Source organism: Ictalurus punctatus, chromosome 26 (assembly GCF_001660625.3).
Source record: "Ictalurus punctatus breed USDA103 chromosome 26, Coco_2.0, whole genome shotgun sequence".
Classification (NCBI taxonomy): Eukaryota; Metazoa; Chordata; class Actinopteri; order Siluriformes; family Ictaluridae; genus Ictalurus; species Ictalurus punctatus.
In genome coordinates, this window is record NC_030441.2 from 10,134,296 (window position 1) to 10,149,663 (window position 15,368).

The following is a 15,368-nucleotide window of genomic DNA, read 5'->3' on the forward strand; positions in this document are numbered from 1 at the left end:
ATGTACTAATCATAAACTAACGAAGAGCTAACCTTAACTACGACGGGAGTCTTATGAATTCATGCATGAATAACGACTACCTTAAGTACATTAGTACATGTTTGTTAGTTAATGTATTAAATTGCCATATGCAGCTGCGTACATGAACATCATTGTCACTGGATTACTTTCTTAATTTACATTTATCCTCCTTATTGAGCGTTGAAAGACGCACTACCAATAAACACCAATAATAAACACCAATAACATCCAATGGTGTTTGTGTATGCAGCTGCATATGGCAAATTATATAAACAATTTGAAATTATGCACGTTTAATCCATATTATTTCTTATAGAGCATGCTTTATTTAGCTTACCCCTACGAGTTAATTAATACATTAACTAACAAACGTACTAACATGTATTTAAGGTGGCTTTTCTTCACGCATGAATTCACAAGACTCACGTCGTAGTTAAAGTTAGCTCTTCATTAGTTCATGATTGGTACATGCCTTAACTCATCATTATTTCATATTTAAGTAAGCATTAATTCAGGAATTAGTGCATGATTATTCATGTACTGTTATTAAAGTGTTACAGACCTTACATTTTATATGCATGCTTTAGAGAGCATTAAAGGAGATTAAACCCCACACAGGAAAAGAAACATAATAAAAATGTTATATATATATATATATATATATGAATATAAAAAAATGCAATATATGACAAGTGGAGTTCTAATAATGTCTCGTTATAACAATGTAAACATATTGAATTGTGTGTATATTTTTTAAATAATATTTAATAGTATGGGGGATTACATTGGAAAGCTGGCAGGATTTATGGGTAACTAGGTCAACACTAATGCGCTGCTACAGTCATCACTGGCCGTCCTCACAGGACTGGAATGATAGCCGTCCTCTCTTTGCTGTCCATTATGTAAGTTTCTCACTTGACTTTGCTGTCAAGAGTGGCAGAAAGTATCTGATGCTAGTGTACCTCTGTTCTTACAAACTGGCCCTAGATATTTATAGATTTAAACATTCAATATTAGATTGCTGCATTTTTTTTCCTTTTTTTTTTGCAGTGCACAGAATCATCTATTATGCCTTATTTACATTAATAGTGAAAAACTCATGATCACCATCACGTCTGTTCTTTCCTAAGACGATTGCGCGTGAAGATTTATATTACGAAAATGTCTCAAAATTCTGCAAACTGTTAAATGACTTCGATATGTTGTGATAAGGAAATCTGAATATCATATAATTGTCTATATATAATATGTACTAGCATACTGTTTTTTTAAGGATAAACATACCTTATGCATAAGCATGCCTGTGTGATACCTCAGAGGGAATATGTATGAAATAGGATTGTTTGGGAATGTAGAAAGCTAATAGCATGTTAGCAAGAGATATAACACCCAAGTGAGGTCAGGATTTCAGGATTTGTAGCGGGATTGAATTTATAGCCAGGTAGGTAAAAATTATAGTGTGCATTTCCTAAGATGTACATTAAGAAAAGCATCACAGAAAACAGAGTCGCTAAAACAGAGAAGTAAATCCCATATTTTGTAACATTACCAGTGGGGGGGAAAAAAACATTTTAATGGGATTATTGCTGTTTTTCTTCAGCCAGATTTATAAAATGGTGGCAAGTTATATAATTTAGCTTTCAGTAATAATCTGTAGCATCAGCTTAGCTAGTTAGATACAAGCTAAAAGCTTGTGTGCTCTGTTGTAGCCAAAACAGTATTAGAGTTTCAACCAGTTAAAAAATTTCTACCACAGTCAAATCTACTTGTACACCACTCCGCATTATTGTTATACTGATCCACCACTACTTCAGAATATAGCCTAATGTGTGTGATTTGTTCAATCTGTGGCTAATAGTATGTTCTAGATAGGGCACATTCTTTTGCTGATTGCAAATTACACAGAAGCACAGACCATGATCCATCAGGACAAAGAGCCATGGCGACATTCCAGTAGCTTGAACAGATGTATTTGACAGTGCTTCAGTGTTTTTTGTTGCTTGAGAGAGAATTCTTTCCCAGGAAGAAAACTGGCCTGCAGATTAATATGCACGACTCCTAAAAAAGGAATAGCCTTTGGCAGATATATGTTTGCCCTTTAAATATTCACTGCCGCTTGAATAAAAATGTTTGTTTTTATGCGACGTTGTTAACCACACAGTGGAAAGTCAGTTAATTAGCATCAAAGCCAGCCAGTACTTCAGCTGCATTTTCATAGATGGATTTAGTTTTAAATTCTGTCCTTGTCAGAATGGCCTCGTTTAAATTTTTTACTTGACAATAATAAATATTGCTGGTCATTGATAGTTCCCACCCACTGCATATTTTCAAACTGCTACTCCTGCAGTGTAATAGTATAGCTAAACAGACATGGAGGTGTCAAATATACTAACTACCCTCTTCTACATATATACATGAGTTAAAAGAAGCCTAGAATTTGCAGAGCCATTCTAAGGAACACCATACTTTCTCCCCAGACCGCATTAAGGCTCTCTTGGACTGCTAATCATGGTTGGCTGTGTGATTGAACAACAATTGTGCAGTGCTTACCTTGCATTCATGCTAGTAGAGCGACACAGAGCCGCACTTCTGATGAAAGCAACAAAGAAAGACATTTGAGGATCTGGGGGAGCAGGGGCTGAAAAGCAAAAAGGCACCATCTTGCCATTCCCCACCCTAACCCACACACCCACATTATCTGTGTATAAAAATAAGGGGAAAACTTTGGGACACGTTGTTATTGGAAAATAATCAGTTTCAATGTGGTAACGTTCCTCGCATTAGGCCTCATCACAATGCCTGGCTGTGTTTTATTCCTTAGATATGCCAGCCATTAGGGCAGGTCATACAATTGTATTAGGATAAACCGTTTAATGGCTTCCATTGCTAGGTAGTGGGTAGAAATTTCATCATAACTTTGTACTTCGTACCATTGGTAGTGCAGTTGTTCTTGGACTGATATAAAATGACATGGATATGCTATTGGTCCGCAAACCGTTCTGAGAGTGGTTTACATCTCTGTATACAGAGATGATGAACAGGATTATGGGAAATGTATGCTAGATTCCTGATTCCAGATACAGTCTATGCAGGCATCATTCACGTTTTAGATACACCCAGTGGATGGTTACCCTCTGCTGTTTATTACTACTTATTTACCAGTCTCAAGCTCACACAGATATACATTTTGCCTCGCTCTTTCTCTTTCTTGTGCTGTATCCATCTTTCTCACACTGACACTCTTGCTCTCTCACACACACCCTGGGGGTACATGTGTGTGGGAAGTGTGTGGAAACTGTGGCAACGCTGAGACAGTCAACTGCGCTCAACTGGGTCATGGGTAACATGCTTCCATGACAACCGCTTTTCACTGGCCCCTGGGCCGAAAAATGCTTTTTTGCTCACTCTCCTTCTCTCTCACTTACTCTCTCTCTCTCTCTCTCTCTCTCTCTCTCTCTCTTCATTTGCTTATTTCTCTCACATGCTTGCTTTTCTCATTCCACCAATTCTTGGTCCGAACTGTCTGGCACTGACTCGACTGTACTGCTCTCCAAGGGAACAGATTTTTCAGCTTTATGGGGAACTTCAGAGATAAACAGCAGAACATGCTGAAAGCCTTCAGAAAGCTGCAGTAGACGCACACTGAGCCTAGTGTTCAGCTGTGTAGAGAGGAAGTCTTTTGCATTGATTTCGGATTGTTGTCAGGCCTCTTTAAAGTGGTTTGGATACAGCATGGTGATTTTTCCATGCAGATCATTTTTTATTTTCTTCCAGGACTGTTTAGACCAGTAGTTGATCAAGACTGGAATTGGTCTTGGTTTAGACAAGAAAATGTGATCAGAATTTTCAGTAATGTGTATGACAGGTGCTAAGACAATGTCATTAACAAAAAGTTATACATTTTTTGGCCTTTTTTTTAAGCCCAAAACTGAAAGTCCAGTTTTTCTGCATTTTCGACAAAAGATCCGATAAATACATCCCTAATAGATATAGATATTGTATGATGTAAACATACCATAGTTTCATCCCACAGAATACCACTGTAACATGACTGAAATGTATTTATAACTAAAAATGTTGCAGTAACATTATAGGTACGTTTTGTCAGTAAACGTGGCCAAAAGAAGAAAGGCATTTTGACTCACTTTCCCATAACCCTTCAAGATTGTCTTGTTTACACAATGTTAAGCGCTTCACACAAAACCCTTAATAGCCGTTTAATAATGTGGGAATTTTTTCAGTCCACTGACTATATCTTGTTTTATAAATCTTTGTTTCTCTCTGTAGAAACTGACAAGAGAAGTGCGTATACATGGTAGTGCAGAGAGCCAGTCAGGCTGCAACTTTCAAGATCATGTGCACATTTGCATGGGACTTTTTTTTTTCAGTCCCACTCTCACCCAGTCCTGCCGTTATTTTTGTGTGCTTTTCTTTCATCACAAAGAAAGCTGGTTTTGTTTCCCAAGTTATAAACAAATCAGTCATTTAAACCACGGCAACAATAAGCAGAATAAAGTATTAACTGACACTTTTATTTCTGAACACGGTAAATCCTCGGTACATGGTCATGCAAGCAATACTCTCTGTCCAACACGCTTAATGAACACGGCTTTTCGTTGTCCCATGAGCTTCATATCTGACTGCCCGCTCGCACCCACATAAAAGTAACGACAACCCGCTCACGCAACTTTTTTGTCGGGTGCCATGCAATCACAGTCCCATGCGCTCAGACTGTGTCTGATTAAAACTGAGGCGAACATAAAGTGATTACAGTCCTCTAAATCGTTTCTGCTCTAGATATTGAGATCTGCTCTACTCATGCATCTGCTTGCTAATACTACAGTAATGTTAGTCGGCGTAGCCTGATCTGACCTGACTCACCCAACGTAGGCTGAAGCTAAATGCTAAATAAAATGATGGAGATGAAAGCCGAACTGATCTCTTAACTAGCAGCAGCCTCAAACGTTCATCCTAATCAACTCCTTCCCTTTTGGCCTTAACCAGGCATGGAGTCTGTCCTTCATAAGCTGCCGAAGTTAATTTTATTTGCTGTCTTGCCTTTGGAGAATGTTCCTATAGTGAGTTTGCTTTATTGATGGTGTTAATCTTAGGTACATCAGAAGAAGCAATAACGTTTTAGAGGCTGGAGTGCCTGCTGTTTTAATATGGACTACGTCGTTAGTTTCCCAGCACAGAGCCCTCAGGTACCACCGATTTACACCACACATGTTTGCAGCAGGAGGCAGGAAAAATCAGAGATGTGCAACTGAGTTACAAGGTTGTATTTTCTTTTTACTGAGTGAGAAGATAAATGCATGGCAGAATGTAAATATGAGAGAGATTATGTAGACTAAATAATGATGTCCTTTTTATTAAAGAGATGATTCAGAGACTCATTGGCCCATAACATTTGCTGTAATGAATAGGTCATTGATTTCCTGTACATCGGGAAGCAGCTCTGTCTATCTAATGCACTTTCTAACTTTCTTTCCAGGTCTGAGAAAGAGCATAAATATTTCCAAAGGTGACAACTGGACCATTGCAAAAGTCATGGGACTTGTGCTTTTAGGACAGACAATACAGCCAGTTTTCTGGTGTATCACATGCCGTATCAGGATGTTTTACTTTAGTTGGCTATTTATTCATGAGAAGCAATTTACAGTAAGAGCACTAAAGTGTTTAATGGATAGTTAAACAGTGTTAATTGTGATAACAAAATGTAGCTTTGTTCACTGGTAGACACATTAGAGGTTCTTATTTTTATTTAAATGTTTAGTCAGTGATTCAGCCAGAGGTTAGTTGAAGCTGGCTGTTTAAAAGTTAAACAGTTACAGGCATTGTTATGCCTTAAAAGTGTAGTTTGTGAATTGGATGGAAGCAATATTAAATTCAAACAAATACAGCCCTTTACTTCAGTGAGCACTCCACAGCTTAGGCTAGAACACCTGAGGGAGAGCTCTGTGAATTGATAAGCAAGTAGAATCGCCTGCTTGTCCTGATTGGTTGGATGTTGTGGTGGTCCACATATTGTTTCTTACACAACCTGGGGTGCCACAGATACCAGAGATTCTTCCCTAAGCAGTTATATTATTGATAGCAGTATGAAGTTGAGGAGAACTTCACCAAAAATTACAAACTTTTCAGACTTAAAAACTACTTAATGGACGTTAAATCTGAAACGGGAGGATTAAACGCAACTAGCCATAGGATTTATGAAATTTTAGCCTCATAATCATCTTTTGATATAAAATAAGTAGCCAATCTAAAATGAATAACCAATATTACTATACCATAAAAATGCTTCTTAGCATATGTACTGTATAGTAAAACTGTGTTGTCTGACACAGTTCAGTGGACCTGTAGACCCTGATTAATTGTGTCCATACAAATATAGATATTATTGTATATTATCTTGGATGTTGAATGTTGGACCGGTCCCATCAACCCAAATCGCAGTCAGCTATTTCAATGAAAGAAAAATATTTTCTCAGAAATCTCTAGAACCTCTAGAGCCATAGTTAGGCCCAGTACTGGAGTTTGACTCTATATTGAGGCAGCTAGTGCGGCCGCCATATCTCTGTTTGCCTCATTACGCCATGAATATTAATTGGTAAATCAATTATGTAACGTTACTTCATGCTCTTATGCAATCACTCATCAGAACTTCTGCTCCTCACTTAACTCCCACTGCTTCTTAGACTTAACAGATTTTATGACTCGTTCCAGAAGTGGAGCCTGATCAGTGCACAAATGGCAGCTCCGTCATCCCTGTACTGCCCTACTGTTTCTAGAGCATTCAAGCAGGAGATTTTACAGCCATTAAATATTTTAACATTCATGGATTTGAATGGCGTAGTTACTCTGACATCTATCTTGGGATCCATCCAGAAAGATTTTAATAGCTTAAAGGTGGGATCTGTAGTTAGGACACATTTTAAAATATTTTTTAGTGCTGTGAATTTTTGTGATTTAGCTTAGTTTAGGTTTAGTTGCTAAAAAAACAGCAAACAGCAAATGCATTCGTTTTCTACATTTTAATACCCTCTTAAATGAACCAGAATGCTTTGCAAATGCACATTGCCATTATCCTTATTGTTAACTAAATAAAAGGCTAACTTTATTAACATAGTAGTGATGAATACTCTATTAGTTTGCGTCTTACTGTAATAACTGCATTGAAATATTTATGCTAAAAAATAATTCCCATTCTGTAATTGCATAAACAGATGCAAGTGAATAAACTGCAAGTGAATAAACAGATAAAATCCATTTTTGACATTTGTATCTCATTTCTATTCGTTGAGAAAAATATCATTATATTCAGTCATAGATTTTGAGTCATTTTTTAATTAGTTAGTTTAATTATCAGATTTGTTTTTGTCATGGTCAAAAGCACGACCATTTTATAAGTTTTCATCCACAAAATGAATAGGAACATTCAGGCATTCTAGCAACAGGTTGTTGGGTGTGGCTTGAGAGGGAAAGGATGTATTAGTTTGCATTTTGGTTTTCCGAACATAAATGAATTCACCAAAGTTGCTGAGTATATCTTTAATAGTGTGTATTTAAATGTACACTATGTAACTTTTGGCCCTCTAGCACTTAAAAAATAAAACTGCGTGCATTTTACGGAAGAACACTGTGCTTGGTTGTGCTTCGGCTCTGCGAGTCTGTACGGATGAATATGGTTTGCGGCACCGGTGAACATATGGAAATCCAAAAAAGATGTCATCTGAGCAGGTTAGTGCCATATTTTCTGCTTTTGTCTTGAACAGACGCATAACCTGCCCTGGGAATTCAGGGCTGTAATCACGAAGATTTTTTCTTTAGCCCCGAGTAATTCTCCACTTAGAGCGGTTTATCACTACGTAACTGAACGTCAGTAAAAGAAGACGGCGGTGTTGTAATTTTATATCTTCAGTGAACGGACGTGAGACCAATCAGACAGGCTTTACAAGAAAATACGTGGAAATACTCGTGTCTCATTGGCTGACTGATCTCAATTCTGCCAAACGCTAACTCACAGTCAGTCTGAGGAAAAATGGATATACGCCGTTTTTTAATAAAGTGGTTGAAACTGAAACACTAACATCCTCTCACGCTGAGAAGGAAAACATGGTGTATAAATGTCCATATGAGTTCTTGTTTACGTGAACATGATATGAGCAGAGCATAAGGAAAGATAATGTACTTTGCATGGCACTGTAGCAGCTAAACCCATAACTTAATTGTGCCTCCCCTTGGATAGCGACACCACTAGCTAACTAGCCTAGTTAGAAAAGTTTTATATTTTATCAGTCTGGTAGTCCTACAAACAGTGACAACACCTCAGTCAAGTTTTATGATAAATCCAACTTTTTCTGATCATGTCATATGTTGACAGCTACGTTACCTCAGCTTCCATAAAACAAAACTTAGGCTACTAGCTGAGCTGGAAAAAATGCATGGAGAAGAATCTGGGCTCAGCCCCGGAGGATTAACAGTCTGATAAGGTCAACCAGGGTAGCAGATGTGTTTTAGATGGAGTAGAAGTGAATTGTTCTTTCTCATAACTAAAATAAAATGGAGATTTATCCTACTGCTCATAAAACATTCGCTACTAGGCTCAAGAGATAAAAACCAATTTAGACAGCTGAAAACATTGTTAATTTAGCAACCCATTAGGTTTATAATTTGCACGGTCCTTCCCTGAAAATAAAATCCAGCACTGCACATTAACAATCCATACAGAAATCACCCTTTACAATAGATAATGCTTTACAATGAACTCTGTAGAGAGCTACATGGCTATTTAGCGTTTCAGTAAAATATCTGTTGAGTAAGAAAAAAGCCATCTCCGGGTCGCTTTTAAAGCCTTCTAAATCTCTGAGTTGTCACCATCTTTGAAAAGCCACGCCAGTGTTGATTCTGGTTTAATTACGAACTCAGTCGCATTCCTTTTTTGCCTGTAGACTCCGCTCCGTTTGGCATGTCTTAGTTTTTACATCAGAGGTTTCCCATTTTGCACGGTCCATGGTCTCGCTCGTTGTGACATCTAACCCAGAGGTTCCCAAACTTTTCCGGGCCAAGGCCCCCCCAAACGGCGTTAAGATTTGACCGAGGCCCCCCTTTTGCAAGATGTCTTTAAAACACATTAAAAGTTCTGAATATATCCCCCTTTTTTAAAATTTTATTAATAATGACATCTTACATCTTTACATTACATTAGGAATTGATTGTGTGTGTGTGTGTGTGTGTGTGTGTGTGTGTGTGGTTGTCTGAGAGTGAGAAAGAGAAAACATACATTTATTTATTTTTCACACCAAATTGTTGAGGCCCCCCGGGTGCCCCCTGGCGGCCCCCACTTTGAAAACCATTGATCTAACCTATGCTACTACCACATCTTTACACGTGACAAAGTGGTCAGAGCTACTTTTTTCTGTTTATGGATATGACGAGACGCACGCGGGCGAATGACGTATGTACGCAATTTCCGGCGAAATCCGTCCCGGTCTAAAACATAAATACTTATAATAGGCTTACCTTAACGAATCAGAGTAAGACAAAAACATGGTTTGGAACATGGATTTATGATGTACTTACTCACTATTTATTTTGAACAAAAAAAAGTTACATTGTGTACCTTCAACAACGCAGTGTATCATACAAGACACAACAGGACGGTCTGTACACCAGATGATATAAAGTGCCAATAGCTATACACATGGTCATAGCTTTGGTTTGAACATTGGGGGGTTGAAGTGTCAATGGATACTGTTTACTTCCTCATATTTATAATTAATTAAAAAAAAATAAATTTAATCAGCTTTGTTATATCCGCAGTGTCATTACATAATTATCCTCTGCTTATCTATCTATCTATCTATCTATCTATCTATCTATCTATCTGTCTATCGTGCACAAGCATTTATGATCAAATGATTGTTTCATTAAAGCAAAGTACTCAGGGCATAATAACAGTCCAAATGAATGCACACTGTAACTTATTAAAACTTATACATGTTATTTAGTGTGAACAACCTTGTTGCTGATAATAATGGGAACTATTCAAATAAAATTTAGTTAACATAACACAAGGCTGCTTTTTGCTAATCTGTTATATTGATAGTTATGGCTAAATTCCAATGAATTATGAATTGCTAGCAAGCTACAATATATGTGGAGTGTCTTTAGCTAGATTACACAATATTATCCTACCTCCTTCTGAGTACATGATTGATTGATTGATTGATTGATTGATTGATTTATTTATTACGGTCCCTCTCTGACCAGCAATGCAAAATTAGTCTGCTGGGCAGCTCTTCTCTTCATTTTCAAAACTACCAGTGCCCCTCCCAGTCAAACGGCAGAAATCAAGCATTGTGTTGCGAGGCAATAGTTGGGCGATACCAACTTGCACAACGTAGCGGGTGCTTTGAGTATTTTTGTCTGAGTTTTATTATGACAACCTCACAATCGATTCGGAACACCAGTAACGTTGCAACATAAATTACTTCGACATGTGTTTCAGTTGATCATGGTATAAATATCAGGGGGTTATAATAGCTAGTTCTGATTATTGGGGGGTTACCTCCCCCACACCCCTCCTCTGAAACTACGCCCCTGGCGGTACAACTGAAAGACAACATCAGTGTACAAAATGACAGTTTCAGTAAAACAGCAAGTGCTGCAGAGTACAATAAGTATACGGGAGAATATAGGTAACTAGAGACTACACACACGATCTGCACAGAACAACAGCATGAGGATAAATATGCAAAATTCCTTCATGTGTAGCCGTATATGAGAGTGTAAGCGCATATAAAAAGAGCATAATCTCTGTACAGATATTCTCGTGTGATAAATTAATGTTGTGCAAAAGATACTGTGAAATATAGTGCTTGATGCAAATACAGTGACCTTTTCTAATTACAGTTTTCTTAGCGTTTTTCTTCATACGACTGCAGTAAAGAAGGACAAAGAAGAAGCGCACGTTTCCACACACCGCTCGCTTCACTGTGATTTGAAAGTGTTCGGGATGCCGATGGAAAAGGGTTTCCATGGAAACACTAAAGTGGAATGTGCAAGAGCATGTGATTTTAACACCCTCTTTTATTCTCAATCTGTGTGTATGCCTCTGTGTGTGTGTGTGTGTGTGTGTGTGTGTGTGTGTGTGTTTTTAGCAGAGCTATTTTTAACAGCTATTATATAAGATTTAAATGATCATGATATCTCCCCTCTCCATCTTATGTCTCCATCTTGTCCATATCATCATTCCTGAATCTCATCCAACAAGGCGAATCTCTCTTCCATAATTTTTCCTAAAATGCTTCCATCCATTTTGTGCTTTTATGGCATCTACGATTTTTTTTTTTTAATGTGTACTGTACATATATAAATTATCTGTCGACGATTACGGTGATCACAGGTTAATGTGTCAGACTTTTAGGGCTCCTGCTTATTGCAGCAGTGCTGTCGGATGCGTTAAAGGGCAGTGCTGTGGAACAGATGGTCGTGTATATTCAGGGTGACTATACGGCTTGGAAATAAATTTGCAACACTAACCAGATGACTGGGTCAAAGGACTCTTTTAAGGTGAAACGTGGGTGAAAGGAGCTTTCAAGGACTTAACTTTAAATCTGCGTTTTGACCTGGATTATAGTTCTTGGCTTTGTTTGGTTGATTTGTCATGCCAAAGATTTATCTCTGTGTCTGTATTGAAAGTTACTTTCTGTGCATACCTTCTCGCAATGTTAATGTGTTGTGACACAAGAAACACGATGGTTCTTTGTATGCACCCCCCAGAAAGTGATTTTGATTCATCTGTTTTGCTCAGCAATGAATATAAACAGTTGCTTCATTTTCTTCTTCTGCAGAAATGACTAAAAGTCAGAATGCTGTGTATCCTGTGAACATACCAAGCATACCTACAATCATGGGCAGCAAATTTATCAGGGGTGCTCATAACGAATTCTTAAAGTGGTACTATTTCATAAACTACACAGAGGGCTTCAGATCGTATGCAAAATCCCCCATTTGACAAAAAAAAAATCTAATATCTTCCTGATGGGAAATGTTTTTACATAAATGGCATCCATTAAATGCATTACTGTCAGTAAAGAAGAATAAGCAAATCTCTGCTTTCTATATGTGACAAACATGTACGCTGACGTTCTCTTTCAGAACTAGAGTCGCACACTGAGCTGGTATAGGAGCTGCAGATACGAATAAATATCTGTCCCAAACTGCGTACCAGCACAACATAAATGACACTACTGTAGGTTACCTGTTACCATAAAGTCTGTACTATTGTACCATATTGCAGGATGTCCCAAAATTCTCCATAAACTAACTATGAAAAAAATCGGAAGACACTGTGCTAAGAAGTTTTAATTTCCATTATGTATGGAGACTTTTGGGACACCCTGTATTTAGTATGGGACATAGCCTTTAAATCATTTTATAATGAGCATTTTATATTAAAATGCATGGAAGAAGACTATTAGTGTGTCCCAAATGACATACTATACACTATATACTTATACTATGCACTATACTCTCTGCCATCTAGCGTATGAATTTTAGAAGGGTAGTATCGTCTCAAATGGCACACTTTCTGTATTGTCCTAACCGGACGTATATGTTGTTTCCCGGTTGAGGGGCAAATTACGTCAAATGCACGTAATGCGATGGTGCCAGCATTAGCGAAATAGCTAAACAGATAACAAAAATGTATTGGTACATTTTACTGTTTATGTTAATGTTTCCTTTTATGCCCAATAAGACCTCAGTATTCGTGAGACGTAGGCATAATCATCTCTGCTTGCACAATTTTAAATCAACTTAGTAAGTAGTGGTTATAAGTGGATCTTATTTTTTTTCATTCAGCATCTGAGCCTGATATAGCCCCTCCCCATGTGCTACGTAAGGAAAGCTGCGACTGTTGAGTGCATGACGTGTCCATCATTCCACACTTTGTTTTTTCGGTTGAACGAGTGCATCATCCAGGAACTGAAAGTGCATGTTGTTTTTTGGGGGGTTTTCAGTGTGAACACACTAATCACACTATTGGGTGAACATCCCAGTGTCTCCATTCGTTATGCAAAAATATAGAGACATGGTTCTTCAGACAAGATCTAGGATAATACTGCTGTTTATTTCTCTGCACTGGCATCTATTGTTAAAGCCTCATTCGGTTGAAATTATTCTTTCACTACCACTTAGACCACTCTAGTACTTTTAGTAGCCGGTATTACTCTCTTGTCATTTTCCAAGTGCTTTTTACTGTTGCATACTCAGCTGTTAAGCTGAATACGACCACCTGCCAAATTACTGTAACCAATTCGTCAAGATGTCTCACTGTAAAATATCAGCTTTCATGGAAACTTACATTTTCAGCGTTTAACTGTCTGGGGGGAGGGGTGGGGTGGATCAACACACATCCACTTTACGAAAGTTAACCAAAGAAGACATATTTGATCCCCATGCTTTCCTCCTTTTTTAGACTTGCAGTAGAGCTGTGTGTGAAGTGTGTGATGCTTTTAGCATGCAGTGGATACTATGAATAATAATAATTAACCTCATTTATCCCCACACATTAACCCCAGAGCCAGAAAATCATTAACTTGGTTAACGTGTGGTGAGTGAAGTCATGCGGACTGCTGTTATGTCTCACTAATCTAACGTTGCAATATCACTTTCTCGTCTTTCCGTCTGACTGCAGGTTGCTTGGACTGCTGCATTAAATGTCTGGGTGGCGTGCCGTACGCCTCACTGGTGGCCACCATCCTGTGCTTCGCAGGCGTGGCTCTGTTCTGCGGCTGCGGACACGTGGCACTGACGAGCACCATGACAATGCTGGAGAACCACTTCTCCCACATCACAGCCGAGCATGCCACCCTCGGTGACGTGTGAGTGTGTGTCGGGGTGGGGAGATAGGGAGAAATGTGCATGCAGATTATGACGGTTTATATATACAGTGCCCTCCACTAATATTGGCACCCTTGATAAATATGAGCAAAGAAGGCTGTGAAAAATTGTCTTTATTATTTAACCTTTTGATCTTTTTTTAAAATCATTCACAAAAATGCTATGCTCTCATGGATATCAAACACAACACAGTTTTATCCAAAAAATCTTTGTTAAATATAGGCGTATATATATATATATATATATATATATATATATATATATATATATATATATATATATATATATATATATAGATATAGATATATACAGTGTACATTTCACATTTTACTCGTTTGCACATTTAAATTGGTGGTATGGTGGATATGTATGGCAAACAAAGAAAGAGTAGGAGGGGGGAAGGACAGACATAGAGATGTAGAGAAGCACAGGAAATAGGAATGTATTTTAGGTAGCATTATGTATCACCATCTGCTGCAGCCTTGTATATTGTGTCTGAATATGTGTGACAAAAATGCCTGTGAACATGCCAGTGCTGATTTTTCAGTTCAGAACAGAATGAATAGGTTTTTGTTTTTGAACTACAGGCTAAAGACACAGGGTTCAGACTGCAAATATCCTAAATACTAAAATCTTAATCATGGATTTTTTTTGGATTTTATTTTTTTGCATGTCACAATTATTGGCACCCCTGCATTTTAGTAGTTTGTGCAGCCTTCCTTTGCATAACCAACATAATAGCACTGAGTCTCTTATCATGCTTGATGAGATTGGAGAATATAGAACAATAAATCTGAGATTAATCCCCAGTAGAGTATCTATCAAAATCCTGCAGGATCTATCGTTTCTACATTGTCTCTATAGACCTCTTCAGCTCACCCCACAGATTTTCAAGGGGCTTTAGGTCGAGGATGGGGATGGCCATGTCAGAAGCTTCATTCTGTAGCCATAGAACCATTTTTGTGTGGATTTAGATAGTACAACCATGACCCAGGTGTTCTGTATTCTCTAAACTTCCCAATGTTGATAAATGGCTAGGATTTCTGTGTCACCTCATATTTGCACCCCAGTGAAACAGGAAGTCATGGATGACTGCTTAAGTGTTTCTAAAAGTTCACCCGAGTGAACTTTAAACAAATAATTAAATAAATAGAATAATTATACTTTTTTACCCAGGTTTCCCAGGGTGCCAATAATTCTGGACTTGACCATATAACACAGATTATATAATTCACAGCTTGTATGTTGAAATCTACTTTTGTACCTACAGTATTGATGTTTGTTGCTTGATAAATAATTTTTTGTGTATGTGCTAAATTGATATATATACAGTATCTCACAAAAGTGAGTACACCCCTCACATTTTTGTAAATATTTGATTATATCTTTTCATGTGACAACACTGAAGAAATGACACTTTGCTACAATGTAAAGTAGTG

The 15,368-nt window shown here is 37.8% G+C and overlaps 1 protein-coding gene across 4 annotated transcripts in view; it reads left to right on the plus strand.

Moving 5' to 3' along the window:
* The window catches only part of gpm6ba (glycoprotein M6Ba), a 50,093-nt gene that overhangs the window by 24,053 nt on the left and 10,672 nt on the right, over positions 1–15,368 (plus strand). For all 4 annotated transcript variants that reach the window (XM_017458145.3, XM_017458147.3, XM_017458144.2 and 1 more), the window contains exon 2: positions 13,724–13,910. In XM_017458145.3, the coding sequence (XP_017313634.1) occupies positions 13,724–13,910 (187 nt within the window). The remainder of the gene's footprint in view (positions 1–13,723; positions 13,911–15,368) is intronic.